At 38.4% G+C, this 14629-nt stretch overlaps 1 protein-coding gene across 4 annotated transcripts in view; it reads right to left on the bottom strand.

Annotated features, from left to right (window-relative positions):
* Nucleotides 1–14629, bottom strand: part of IQGAP2 (IQ motif containing GTPase activating protein 2) — a 131698-nt gene that overhangs the window by 44585 nt on the left and 72484 nt on the right. The window contains exons 6-13 of one of the 4 annotated variants that reach the window (XM_065047367.1): nt 9994–10061; nt 9522–9635; nt 6123–6301; nt 5391–5478; nt 4684–4847; nt 4092–4179; nt 1461–1624; nt 777–937 (exon numbers count right to left, since the gene is read on the bottom strand). In XM_065047367.1, coding sequence (XP_064903439.1) covers nt 777–937; nt 1461–1624; nt 4092–4179; nt 4684–4847; nt 5391–5478; nt 6123–6301; nt 9522–9635; nt 9994–10061 — 1026 coding nt within the window. The remainder of the gene's footprint in view (nt 1–776; nt 938–1460; nt 1625–4091; nt 4180–4683; nt 4848–5390; nt 5479–6122; nt 6302–9521; nt 9636–9993; nt 10062–14629) is intronic. The other 3 variants (XM_065047369.1, XM_065047368.1, XM_065047370.1) reach the window with 3 other exon arrangements.

Genomic DNA, 14629 nt, shown 5'->3' with positions numbered 1-14629 from the left:
CTGTCCCTTTTTGCCTCATAATGCATTCCAGCAGCACATGGAGGTTTCCACTACCCATGGCCAAGAAGCAACAACCTGCCCATGTCCCCACTCTTTCCCCCACATGCTGAGGACTCAGGTCTCACACAAATCGTAGTGTTACCTAATATTTTTTGCAGAGGCGAGAAAGAGTGCAGAGAGAGAAGCACATGGCTGTGACAAGTCAGGCACATGACAGTGCTAGCATCTGGCAGCTGGATGAAGGCTGTATTTAATGTTGAACATGCATGTGTGCTACAGCATTGTACTCAGCTTTCTAGGAAGTAGGACTGTGCTACATTTTTCAGACCTTTGCAATTCTCAAGCAGAAAAGGGGTCAGCCATGGTTTAGGGAACCTCCTGAACCTTAAGTCATTAAACACTATCTCATTCCAAAGGTGATCCTTCAGTATTGCAGAGAGGTTACTGATTAACTGTTCCCAGCTATGGTTGGTGCACGTGTTAGTGTCTCCAAATTCTTGTCAGATCTTAATGTTTGCTTTCTGAGGATATTCTCCTTGTATCTCACACATCCTCTTCTCTCAAACACTGCAGGCTGTGTGATTGACTATACTAGTTCAGTACAACAACTAGTTCAGCAATAGTCACGTTATCCCTTATAAACTTACACCACAGATGTTTATCTTTCAACTGTTTGAACTTCATAGACACTACACAGGATAGCCCATCTAGTAAAATGCCTACTTATCCTTTTGCAGAAGTTGCCAAGTCTCATCCAGCCAAGACAAAACCTTTACCGTTGAAAGTTTTCCTCTTCCAGATTATTGAAGCCAATGCATGGGTTTCTGAGATGATTCTTTATCATTAGGATGTCCTTATTTTCCAAGGCCTGGTTTAGCAACACAACAGCTGACAACATTTCTACTGCAACAGACAGTTCATCATGTGCCAGGTAGTTCTGTAGGATGATAATGTACCACGATCAGGAAGCTAAATAAGCAGTGTAACGAATTTGAGTTACACAGTCCAGATAACCATCAGGGAGATGGACTTGATTTAAAACACTTGGCAAATTTCCCAGGTATACACTTATCAGATTAACACACTGATGGTAGAGTTTCCTAGGTTGCTACAGATCCCTTCAGCCTTTCCTTCTTTTGCCCCACAGTCCCATCTATTCTGATCTTACCCTCATAGCATGGCATTAATTTTCTACACAATACATATACTAAAAAAAAAAGTTAGTCCTCATTAAGAGCATGCAACAATTAAATTTGTCAGTCAATTGGTTGCAACACAAGAGCTCAGCCAGAGCAAAGTGTGTCAAGAGAAATTTTGTGATTTAATATTGCCTATTCAACCAAAACCAGTCATGCAAAACTTAACACCATAGCAAGAGAGTTAGGTCTGATTTTACACAACATGCTATGTTTGTGTTTGACTATGTAATACCGAGCAGGTCACAAGCTTTTCACTCTTACCACAGCATTCTGTTGTTGGAGGTTGAACAGCTCAGTCTGATAAACAGCAGCAGCAAATGAGTGAACAACAGGCAGCTGTGCCTCCGGTTTCATCAGTGCAACCAGTGTTTTACAAGGATCACAGTTACGAATTGCAGTATTGATATTGTCAACTGCTATAAGTTCTAAAGAACAGCAGGGAAAGAAAATTCTATTAATTTTCATATGCCATTTGCTCTTTATGCGATGTAGATAACAATTAGGTTATTCCAAATAATATAATTTGCTGTCATTAGAGAAAACATTTGTGTTAGATTCTTCCAAGACTCAACTGCTCAATGTTGAAAAACCAGTGTCTGTTCAAAAGTATGCAGCAAATAATTGACTGGAGGACTTCAAAGTTTCTGGACTTTTAGACACTTAAGACTGCTTGTTGTACGTTTAACCCAAAACAAGGAGCTGACCCCACCCAAGCACAGAAAAAGACCTAGTGTCCCTCCTAGGTTGCTTGTGGCAGGTACTGCTGAGTAATGTCAGCTCCAGTGCCCCAATCTAGCTTCACCCCTAATGCTCCTTTCCTTCAGCACCACGCTTCCTCCCTCACTGCCTCCTTTCAGCAGGACCTGACTCAGCTAGGTAGAACAAGCCTGCCCTGCAAAAACCAATGACATTTTTACTGTCTATTTCAGAAAGATTGGTAGAAATCAGCCAAACATTTTGGGGTGTTGAAATTTTCCGTGGCTGAACTAATTGAAACCCACATGCTATGGCTTCTATGACTTCCTCTGTGTGCTGTCACCTGTTTGTCTGGCAGTGTGGAAGATCAGTCCTCACAAGCACAAAAGTACTGCTCACCGTGCCTCAGTACCAAGAAATGGTTCCATTTTGTACAGTTCAAATTTCAAATTAAACAGACCACCATAGAGGATTGTAAGTGTAACCCTTCTCAGCACCTGAACAACTCACCAGCTTGTCTTTTTGCTCAACTGACTTCAGCAGTTTTGAATCCCAGCAGAAAAGTGCTGAAAAACACTTCCAACTTGAGCAGTTGCAGAAACCTTACAACACTCCTCAGCTTAGTCATAGCCACTGTAATTGCACACCTGAAGGAGGCAACTCTGTAGAAACCCAGGCCAGGACACACCCAGAAACACGTACAGAGGACATCTCTGGTCTTGCGCAAAGGGAAACAACCTTGAAGGTTGTTTCTGGATGTGGCAGAGTAAAGAATCACAATTATGTAAATGTCATTTCCATCAGCAAAACACCCATCTCTTCCACCTTATCACATGACTTTTCTGTACGCTACTATCCAGGGAATATTTTTAGTCACCACTGACTGCTCAAGTCTGTACAAGACTGTACAGCAGATACCATTCGCAGTTCATGTATGCAGCAACACTCAGATCTTATCGCACAACACAAAGACTTTGAAGCGCTTTCCAATTAAACAGGTCCACCAAAACAAGCCCCTCGCCTCTCATTTCAGTTTCTCTGAAGCATGCTTATGCTGGGCCATGCTGTTCTTGAAGGCTCTCTATTGGCTATTCCTGAGGTTAGAAGAAGCAAAGGCTCTCAAAGCTACAGCATGCATTCTTGTTTAGAGAGCAAAGAGGAGAAGAGTCAGTCTGCAAATGGACTAGTCCAGCTCTGTAGTCAATAACCAACCTACTGATTTCTAGTTCAGGAACTGAACATGAAACTTGCAAAATACACTCTAAATTGTTTACATACCAACAACAAAACCCAGTATTTTTTCCTTTTGCAAACCAAGCATAAGAAATAAGTTACTCTCCATAACTCTCTTACTGCTTTTCTTATGCCACATTTTTCCTCCTAATCTCCTTTCCAGGGGAGCAACCATTTTAGAAGAAGTACTGCTCACCATGCCTAACCAATCTAAAACAGGCTAACATTGGAGGTAGCAAGCTAAGCTTATCTTCTGGCTTAAGCTGGCCTCATAGTACAGCTTTTAAATCACATTACAAAAGCAACCAGCCTGGATACAAAGTATTGGAAATAATATCAGAGACAAAACAGCCACAAAGCCATGCCAAGACGTAGCATGAAATGACAGCAGTTTAACCAACGCTGAGCTTCCTAGCAAAGAAGTTTCTGGTCAAAAGCAGCAATACATGCACTGCAAATTTAGATCCCCCTTAACTATATTTTTACAAACTGTAACTTCTATCTTGTGACATCTTTAGCAGGCTAAGATCAGGTTAGATTCAGATATTTGTATCCAAAAGTGAGAATATTTTTTCTCTGTGATGTGATTGCCAAATATTCTTGCATGTGATCATTTTATTTTAATTCTACAAGGATGGTCATTGCCCCCAAGTGAGGATTAATACTGCACTGATAAATATTTGTTCAAGCCATCAAGCCATGCATTGCCTTCAGTTTTGAACCAATGGTAAACACATTGGTTAAGTTATTCAAAGAAAAAAGTGTTAGCTACTTCAGATAAGAGTATATCCAATGCAGCACAGATTGGTGACTTGGCAATTGTGAAACTGAGAAGAACAGTTACAAAAAGGAAACTCCAGTTTGAGAAATCTCATTTATATGTAACAAATGGTAGATTCAGCTCATCAGCTTAACATAATTAAATTGTGATGGTAAAATATTAGTATTAAAACAGTTACTCACTAAGCTTGTGAGCCTCAGCTTCCACATTGGCAACACTAACTTCTTTCTGTATTTCACTCTTGTCGAGCATATTTGGAACCCCTGCTATCTAACAGATCAGAAAAAAGATTTAGTAATGCTTTGAAGTTTGACAGGAGACAAGGGATAAGCCCCCCTGGTGGGACACTAATATTTGATTGTATTATCCCCTGCACATAATTTACAATGTCACAATAAGCACAACATCAATCTTTCCCTGCAATTTTCACCCCAGTTAAAATGATGCATTTTTTTCCTTAAGACCCAAATGACTCTTTCATTCGCTGCTAATTGTTCAATATTAGCTCTTTTTCAAAGCAAAGTGTTAGGGTCTGCACACTATATCTTGAATTTTCTTTGCATATCTTAGTTATTATAGTAACTACTCATAAGGGCATTATGCTCTTTAGAGCAAATGCAGCTACTGTGGTGTCAGAGAGTATATCAGTTATTTTAAAACCTTTAAAAAACTGTTTCATAAATGATGCTAGAGGCAGAGTAAAGGCCATTTTTCTCTGGATTAAAGTCACCTAAAAATGAAAACTTATGTATAGAATGTGTTCAATTCAATTACCTGCATTTTCTGTTCTTTAGAATCACACAATTGCAATAGGTACCATGAGGAATTTTGTGGCAGAACTTCAAGTAGGCTCAGAGCAGGATGGTTCAAACCTGCCATCAATGCCACTTCATCTTGCTGGTCAATAGCCTCATTCACTTGAACTAAAGCTATGTGAACTGAAATGAAAACAATGCTTACAAACAGCAAATACACTTTTGCAAAAATAAGTCCATTGCTGTCAGCATCTCACTTTTTGTAAAAGCAAGCTAGGGTGGCAATACTTGAAACAGATAATCCTCTGCTGGATAAGACCAATCCTGTGAAGGGAGTCTCTGGCTCTGTGAAAGCCCGTATGGGGGCAGTTCAGACACTGCTTATGAATGAATTTCAGCTCTATATAGAAGAGGGGGTCAAAATTTACAGTATTCTGCACACAAAAGAAACTCAAATGTAAGAAAACTGAGCAGGTGATAAATTTGATTCTGAACTGAGGAATTCTTAGAGCAAAACCCAAAACCACAGACATTAGCCCACAAAAAGATTAGTAGAGAAAGGACAGCAAGAAAAAACTGTTGTAGACAGACATTAGCTACTTCTGTGTATTTTGTAAATTTTACAGAAATATTTTGTTCATTCTTGTGGGTTTTAAATGTGCTCAGCTGGAATCTGGGCGATCACGTGTTACGTGCACACTTCCATAAGCATCCAGAATGGCTTACTGTTTATCTTATTGATATTGCCTTGAATCTCAGCTTGTGTCAGCAGCTCCTCATAGACATCTCTCTCTTCTTCAGAGATGGCGCCGTTCTAAGAAAATAAAATTGTTGCTAGTACACACAAAAACTGCGCAGGGAGGAAAGGTATTAGTGGGATTCATTAAAACTGCATCAGCTGAAATATTTACTGTAGGTATTTGTAAAGGGATTTGTTGACGACATGAACTAAAGTAATCAGCACTTCATGGTACTGGGTGAGCAATATTTAAAGCACTTTCTGCTTCCTGTAAAACAGCTATGTAAACATAGTGTAGCATTTTTCAACTGCAGAGGACATTACCTGTCACATAAAAAACAAAGGACATAATTTCACATTAAAGATGTGTGGCAGAGGTTACATTTTATGCTCAAAAAAGTTATCATTCTTTTTAGAACTTCAACAGTTTTTTTTTCATAAAAAAACTGATAGAGGAAAACCAGTCTTTGTTTTCAGTCCTCTAGTATTTTATCCTTTGGTCAAAGTTAAGCTATATCATGCTTACAGTAATCTAGCTTATGAAATTGACTGTTGTATTATCATTATTTATGTTATTTAGCTTAAAAGTGGATTTTTTCTTTCCTAATTGCACAGAATTTTAAAGTTAATTTAACTTTTAAAGTCGTAATACTACAGCATGAGAAGCATGCTGTATCAGTGAATGAACATGTATAGGAGTGCTAATAAAATACGATTACCTTCAGTCTTGCATTTGATTCTTTTCTCCTTTTAGCTTCAAAGAGTTCATTCTGATAGTCCTGTGCAAGTTCTTCATCCACATTTAGCAACATTGCATTTGGGTTCCTCAGAGTTGCAATGGTTTGCTCAGCTATTCCCTTCTCAATAGCTTCGTTAATTGCTATTACTGCTGCATGCACTAAAATTAAAAGCACAATCCTAAATTTCAGGAAGTAAAACATGTTAAAAACTGTCACTGTTTCTTCTGATTTATTTTAAGTGAGTGTTTAATATATGTGACAATTTACATATTCCCCTTCCAATGTCCCACTGTTAATGCTTCCCCTAGATCAAACCAACAAAATCACTCAATGTTTGCCTAAAGGTGGCACATTGCTGTTTTTTCCACGTTTGCCCTTCTCCCAACTAGGGGTTACTATTTTATTGTCCCAGGTATTCTCTGCACACATTTAGCCCTGAGATCAGTCCAGATGAAGAACTTCAACAGGAGCTACACTTTATCTGGACCTGCATGCCACAAGACACCCCAACAATTGCCTGGTGACACATTCATCTCATGGATTTTATAGATATTACTATATAAAATGTAATTCCTGATAAATGTTTACCTAGATCCTAATCCAAAGGAGGAACACAGCAGCTCTCCATTTATCACCACAGCAGCTTGTTCAGGGCATATTTTCATGCCACAAAGGACATGTGTGAGGGAAAACAGGAATGCCATCTTTCCTTATTCTATCACTATGCACTTGCTACATGGCCTTGCATAGTTTTGTTAAACTGGAGAAAAGTATTCAGTAAACAGCACTTTTTCAGGTTAAGTTTGACTGACAATATATATGTCTGAGTTTAGAGCCTTCTGTTTCTTTCAGTATATGAAAGAAATGAAATATGCTTGTCAATGCTTAGGAAATTTGAGTTTTTAGAAAGACAAAGGGATCTACAAATTTAGGAAAGTAGAACAGAAGAAGAGACCATTGGAAACTCAAATTATGTGTGAAGCTATACATTCTCAGAGACGGCAGTTACTAGAACATCTTACCTAACTATTGGTGGATAATCAATAGCCTATCATTAAAATAATGCTAGAAAGTTGTTCTAAAACAAGTTCACTCTGGCTTAATTCAAGACAGTAGCAGTTGGGAATCATAAGCAGCTAACATAGTAGAAGAAAAGTAAGGAGAGAGACGAGAGACACACTGGTTCCTTTGACATTGAACTTTATGAATAGGGGAAGTTCAGATTGGACGTTAGGAAAAGGTTCTTCACTTAGAGGGTTGTCAGTTGCTGGAATGATCTCCCCAGGGAAATGATCATGGCACCAAGCCTGTTAGTGTTCAAGGAGCTTGTGGACAATGTTCTTAGTCATATGGTTTAGTTTTAAGTAGTTTTGTGAGGAGCAGGGTGTTCGACTTGATGGTCCTTCTGGGTCCCTTCCTGCTTGACATACTCTATGATTCTATGAGCACCCAGATCAACTTCAAGGGACTAAGAGAAGACCACCATTCTCAGACACACTTATCACCCCTACATTCTCATAACAACACACATAGGAAGAAAGTAATCTCTTCTGTAGTTGTGCAAGAGGCCTCACTGACCTAAGTGGATCTACCAAAATATAGTGAAAAGATAGTTTCATGGTTAAGAGAGATGTGAACAGATATTGGTGGATGTTGTGAACCCATCTACCAAGAGAAACAGTGAGAAACCTGATTGGACTTGAAAGAGTAATCTAGAGGCATGGAATAACAGAGAAAGTTACTTTCAGAATAAGCTTCCTTTGAAAGCACTTAAGCTTACTCTTTGCACGCTGATTTCTATTATTGCTGACAGCACAGCAGGAGTAATCAGGAGCTGTGTCACTTCATGTCTCCTTTTGCTTACTCCATTTTGGAAACAGGGTGGTAGGCCCTTTCCTGCAGCACTATCTCCATGTCCAACCTCTCTAGTGCGTGAGGGTTCCTATAGCAGATGTTTCCTGTCCTAGGCCAGGCCGTGTTATCTACAGCACACTCCTTGCCCAAAGGGATAGAACCAACATCAGGAAACCCCACTTTTCAATGGAAGGCTGAAAACACTTCAGAAGTTAAAGGAAACCCTATATACACTATAAAAAGCATTCAGAGAAGTGAGCTGAAAGTCCTTTCATCTTCAGGAAAGGAAGGAAGCTCCCTAGAAAAGAGCTTGGTAGTCACTAAATCTCTGAAAATTTGCTAAAATAGGAGACAAACTACCCCCACTTCCCAAAGTAGTATTTGAAGAGCTAGCTTTGTAGAAGCGTGCACATAGTAAGCTCTAGCAGGGTCAAAAATATGGAACAAGGACAATGCAAATCAACGTGAAGAAGTGTGTTTTAAGTTAAGGTCTGGAAATATCAGCACACTAAGTAATATCAAGAATCAGCCTGTTTTGGTTTGCTAAATCTTGCAAAGTAGCAAAAGTTGCAGTGGAACTTAATTATAACGCAGCCCTAGTCCCGCCCCTCACCCCAGGTATTGTCTGTAGTACTGTTACTTCTTTGTATCAGTGATCCACTGAACCATTGAACATACTCAAGGCAGCCCTTCTGGTCTTCAGTTTACCCCTCTGAAAAAGGCTAGGATTTTGAACAAAATAACCAGAGCTTAAGTGTGGAATGAAGTAGACACATTCCTTGTCACTTAAGTTCAAGTTTTTTTTTTTTTTTAAACATTTCATTTTTCTGTGTGTGAAATGAAGCGGTATGTAGGGAAAAAAATGGCTTGAAAAGCAAAAAAGCATTTAATTTTGTTTCTGAGTGGAAGCTGTTCAAGACAAACTGAAAGGAAAAACCTTATTTTGGATGCACCAGCAGGACGTGCTACCCTGTAGAGTTCTAACATGCTGTGGGTCACACACCAGCAGTCAGACTCAGAGCTGGCCATGGGGGCAAGTGATTCCTTCACATATGCACCGCCATATGTGAGAGTTGTCTGTCTGGAACAGTGTCTTGTCCACACAGCAACGTGACTGGGTGTTAGAGGAAAATTGCAAGAGCCAAACACAGGATGGAGGCACAGAGGAAACACCTCCCATGGCTGTCTCTATTGTATCTTGTATGATGCAAAGGCACACACAGACCTCAAATCATCATTCTAGAGAAACCCTAGCTACCAAAACATTAAAGCCATGCAAAAGACTGTATAAAGTCTTTGTTCCTGGTAGCATTTCTGATAGTTCAATGGAGGTGCTTAAAAATGCAGACTGAAAAATTGCAAGAGATCATGCAACAATGATGCAGGATGATAATTGGTGAAAATGTACTTCCTTTTCTTGTTACTTATTAAGAGGTGGAAAATTAGATTAATTAAAACATAGAAAAAAATTGTTAACATTCTGTAAAATTATCCAGTAGAAAACAAAGCAAGAGCCACACTTACATGCAGCTTCATCCACTGATAATTCATTGGCCAGAATCCCACCAATTTTGCTGAAAGATGGCATCTGTATGCCGTACTTCTCTAGCTCCTTTCGCATGTTGCTGATTTCTTCCTCTGCTCACATAAAAAAAGAAATATTATCAGAACAAGAGCATAAGAATTTCACTATGAATCACCATACCTACAAATACAGGTGCAATGTTTTTGAAAACACTTGTGACCAGGGCTGCTTAGCAGGCTTTCCTCCCCATTTTTAAGGAATCTAAGGTATGACAAATATTTCATGCAAATTCACTCCCTTCTGTCCTTCAAAGAGTGACATTCATTAAAAACAGAAGCCTCCCACCTATTTAATTAGGATGTGTTCAGAACAACCTTGCAGGATGAGAAAAACCATAATAGAAAATATGTACTATGTTAGCAGATTTACTGGGCAAAGAAACCATCTGTTATTGGATAAGCAGTTTATTACCTGTGAAGTCTACTTTTCCCAGTAGGTCCTGGATCTGCGGTGCTAATCCCAGTTTGAACAGATATAAACTGCAAAGAAAAAAATTAGAATTTAAAGTCCTGCATGTGTTTGAGGTGTTTGCTTTCTGTACAAGAAAAAAAAAAACACTTTGATGAAGCTTGTCTTTAACCCTTTAACTGGCCAATATGGAATAAGTTAACCCTACAGTTTTCTTTTCGCTTTATGTTTAAGTCTTACAGAAAGAGATCTTTATCTTTCAAAGAAACATCTCTAAAAGAGATGAGAGGAAGGAGGAAGAAAATAAAAGATGTGAATGTATTTTAGTACAGCTTATAGCTTTGGATCTATGTGCTGGTTTGACTGCATTTTTATATCTCTTTAATTAATAGCTGAAGACACACAAATCACTGACACCTTTTTACTAAGTGTGAAGTAAAAAGGACTTGCAAAAATATTTGCATCAATAGCTATTTAACTTTTGGAAAATGGAGTAATCTCAATTTAAAGTGCTCTCCATGAACTAATATTTTTGTTTCAATATAGCACAAAAAATATCTATTCTCATTATTCCTAGAGCTCTGGGGTGCTATCTGAAAAAACAGCTAAGCACATACATATTTTCTCCATGTCTTCTAAACATAAGGCTTATATTTATCTATGTTTCTATAATTTATCAATGAAAATCAACAAACAAGTGAATTTTGCAAGCAGAGATCAAAAAAGGTAGATTTTAAAAACAGGACTTAAATAACACTTCACTCCCAATGGATTATTTTGCAGCTCTTATTTAAATGTCTTCACCCCAACTTTATACATTGCAAATGTGTGTTATAGATTGGGTTTTTATTTCTAGAGGAGCTCATTTACTTTTTTTATTTTCTGTTAGCAAATTACAGGATGAGATTTCAAAGCAAGTATTTGTAGCTGTCATATTTATTTCAGAGCACACAGAATCGGCATTTTATCTTTCATATTACCACAGCTACTCCTCTGCCCTGTCATGACCTGGATGGACACAATAGCAAATTTCATGTAGGTCAACACTCCTGACTGCTACAGCCCCTCAAAATCATCACTGCTGCTGCCATTCTCAATTTTTGAAACAGTCTTAAACTGCAAGTTAACAATAACAGGAGAAAACACACATTACTAGAGTAATGAACCAGGTCCCTCCATTACCTTGATCTGCCTGCCAACCTTTCCTTATGGGCTTTTAAAGAGATTTTACTCTAAGTTTGAGACAGGAGCATAGTCCTTGCTGAAGCATTGGGAAGCATACAAACAGTTACAGGTCTAAATTGACCTTTTTTTGAGGTCACCATAATAAAAAGACAGAGGCAAGAAAAGTGTTATGAACATTAGAGACTTGTATTTTTGTTGTTCAGGACTTCTGGAAAGATATTGAGCTATGTGTTTTACCTTCCTACACTCCTTTGTTTGAGTAAACTCATTAACCACCAGATGGTGCTGAAAATGTGTTTCGAGTCTTGCAGGGAACAGAAGGAAACTTCTGCTCTGTATTAAGGTAGAACTTCCTTTGAAACAGCTTGCTTAATGCTTTTATAGAGTAACTTGAATCCACATAAAATCAAAAGTAGGAGGTCTTGGGGTTAAGAAAGGTAGATATGAAGCATCAGGAGCAGGGGGGAAACAAAAGGGAAAGGACAGGTCCCAGGTGACATTCCCTTTGCATTGCACACACAGAACTGTAATTCATGTCAGCCAGAGTTTCCCAGGTCTTGTTTTAAGCTTAGTTCATGTATAAAATGCCTTAAAAAACAGATCTGAATATAGCGTACTTTAAGGAAAAAAAAAAAGCAAAACAAAAAGAAAAACATGTGGGGGACAAAACCCACAACCTATGCTTGTTATTCTACTGCTTACTAGGAAAAGAGTGTTTTGAAGCTGTCTGGCTTGAGAGCCATAGTTTTCCCAGGATATAGCAGTGATCTGCTTGCAAAGATCATTCAAAAACTAATTTTTGAATGAAAATCGTATCTCATAAGCACTGCTATTTAGGAACAAGAATCACTTACCATTTTAATTTAAATTAAGCAGTTCTTAACCTCATTTTGTCCAGGACAAAAATCAAATTAGACTTTTATGAGGGAAACAATGCAAGAAATTATGACTATGCCTTCTTATTTTATGATCCTGGCTTTAAGTATTGGGTTTTCAGCAGAAGAAAAGCTAGAGGTTAATTATATTCAACAGGAGACTAGAAACTGAAGATGTCTCTGCTTATTTCAGTGGGGTTGGACTAGCTGAGCTTTAGAGATCTCTTCCAACCCAAACTACTCTATGATTCTACAAAATTGTTTAAGTCTCTCCTTCCTGGCAGACCAATGCTTTATTTGACATCACAAGTTGTTCCACATACTTTAAGTACAGTTGTCATCATTTCAGACTTGAACCAGGACATATACATTTACACCATTTTGCTTAAAGTCCTTGTCTATCTTCATACTCTTTAGCAGCTCAAAGATCAGCAAAACCCCAAATAACCGAAGACTTTTAATGTGAAATGTTAACATTTCAGATGTCAAATAGACCCTTTGGATAGACAGATCCTTTTGCTGTTATTACCTGCAGTTAAGGCTATTTCATGTTTCTTAAAGAGGCTATTAAAAAAATCCACCTTATACATTTTAAACACTTAAATTATGTACACTGACTGTTCCTAAATGAATTAATGTAGGAAACATCTCAGCTAAATAGGGGTCCAGGATTTGCAAGAACTGGAATGGGAAAGTGTGCTGTGTTAAATTTACATCTTTTTGTTGGAAAGCTCAAGAATCATGTTGCTTTGGGATATATTTGCTAACAACTAAGAAAGAATGGGAAGCAGATCAACCACTCACCTCTCAGAGAGTGCTTGATTTTCTTAACTTATAAGGCTTTGCTAATTGAACACATTCTCCAAGATGTATTAGAATTTAGCATTTAAAAATCAATGGTGATTCTTCATAGAAAAGTCACATGCATATGCTACAGCTGCAAAGGTGAAAAGCCAGCCTGCAATTGATATTTCTCGAGGCTGTGTTGCCGGACCCTGAAAAAAACAGGGACATGGATTCTCCGGGGTCAGCAAACCCTGTACTGATGCCCTGAAACGGATGCTCTGACAAACCCAGAGAGTAGAGCAGGTGGGGTGCACAGCATGGAGCCATTGGGAGAGACACCAGCAGGTCAGTAGTTACAACAACAATGAAGGAGAACAGAACTGGACTCCTGCACCTCAGTGTTCCTCTGATGCCAACCCAACTGGGAAGGCTGCTGGCCAGGAAAGTGCCCTGTCCTTAATTCTGTTGTTTCTCAGGCTGCTTTCAATGTAGACTGTGTGCCATTCAACACTGACACTGAAGTTTGATTTGAAAGATTCCAATGAAGGACTTATAACATGCATTTTAGGAAAAGGTATGGAAATAAATTAATCTTGACAACTGTTTCTTTGATTCTACATGCTACAGGAGATGCAGGCTTGTGGCTCTACACTTCCATGGGAAAGCATCATAAGAAAAAGCATTATAGGCCTATTCTCCTTCAGTGTGGCTTGACACCTTTGATATGAAGTCCATTTCTAAAATAATAGCTCGTAACAGCAGAGTTATAGCTTTGTGTTGATATGCAGCAAGGAAAAGTAATTTAAACAAGACAAACTTGGAAGTGAAATCTGAGACAACACAGACCAGTTCTTATACTGGCATAAATCTTGGAGCATGTCAAGACAGAGAAACAAAAACTTCTACCAAAGGTTTTTTTTTTTGCCATTGCAAAATTCATCTCAAGATCTAAAGAGTTATTGCCATTGCAATAATTAGACAGATCTTAAGAAGATGTCTAATTGATGGGTTTATTGTTCTTGTAGCATTTAGATTCACAGTAGACAAAGTCCTTCTCCATACATGAGGAAGCAAACATCAGAAAACCTCATTGTGTTCTTTCCAACTCCTGTAAAACTCTTGCTCTGGCTCATAACATCAGCTCCAAATACCTAGCATTCAAAAGAAATATGAACGTTGGTGGTATGCACTATTTATTAGCAGTGGGTTGTGCGTAGTAGAGTGCAAGAGCAGGCACATAATTTCAAGGATTAGACCTTAAATTTCAATTACAGCACGTATTGAATAGTTTTTGACCTGTAGCACTGGAGTAACTGATGTGTCATGAACACTATTAGGAACATAGAAGAGAGTTTGGGGCATAAGTTAGTTATGTTCTCTGCAAACATATTATGCAAGAAACTGATGAAATGAAAAGGTCTCCATATGCAGGAAATTAGGTGGGAGAACCACAAGAGGGAGAAGCTGTCTACCAACATGAGTGTCCTTCACATCAGACACAGCACAAGGCAGATGTTTGGTACTTTTTCTGGTGAACATCAAGAAAATCCGTAAGGCAGGACATAATTTCAAGCTCTACCTTCAGTGATGAGGTCAAAGCCTTCCTGACTTTACATTTAAAATAATGTTCCTCAGAACTCCAAGAGCTTGAAAAAAAATGTTATTTTTCACATAAATGACCTCAGAATACAGTAATTATTTGCTCTTCTTTTGGGACAGAAAGATGTCGATTCATCATTTTCACTCTGATCAGCATACGTGCCCTGTGGTTGCACTAATTTTTTGCTAAGTTT

The sequence above is a fragment of the Columba livia genome, chromosome Z (genome assembly GCF_036013475.1).
Source record: "Columba livia isolate bColLiv1 breed racing homer chromosome Z, bColLiv1.pat.W.v2, whole genome shotgun sequence".
Taxonomy (NCBI): domain Eukaryota; kingdom Metazoa; phylum Chordata; class Aves; order Columbiformes; family Columbidae; genus Columba; species Columba livia.
Note: the sequence above shows the minus strand (reverse complement) of the source record. Positions and strands in the feature narration are given on the sequence as shown.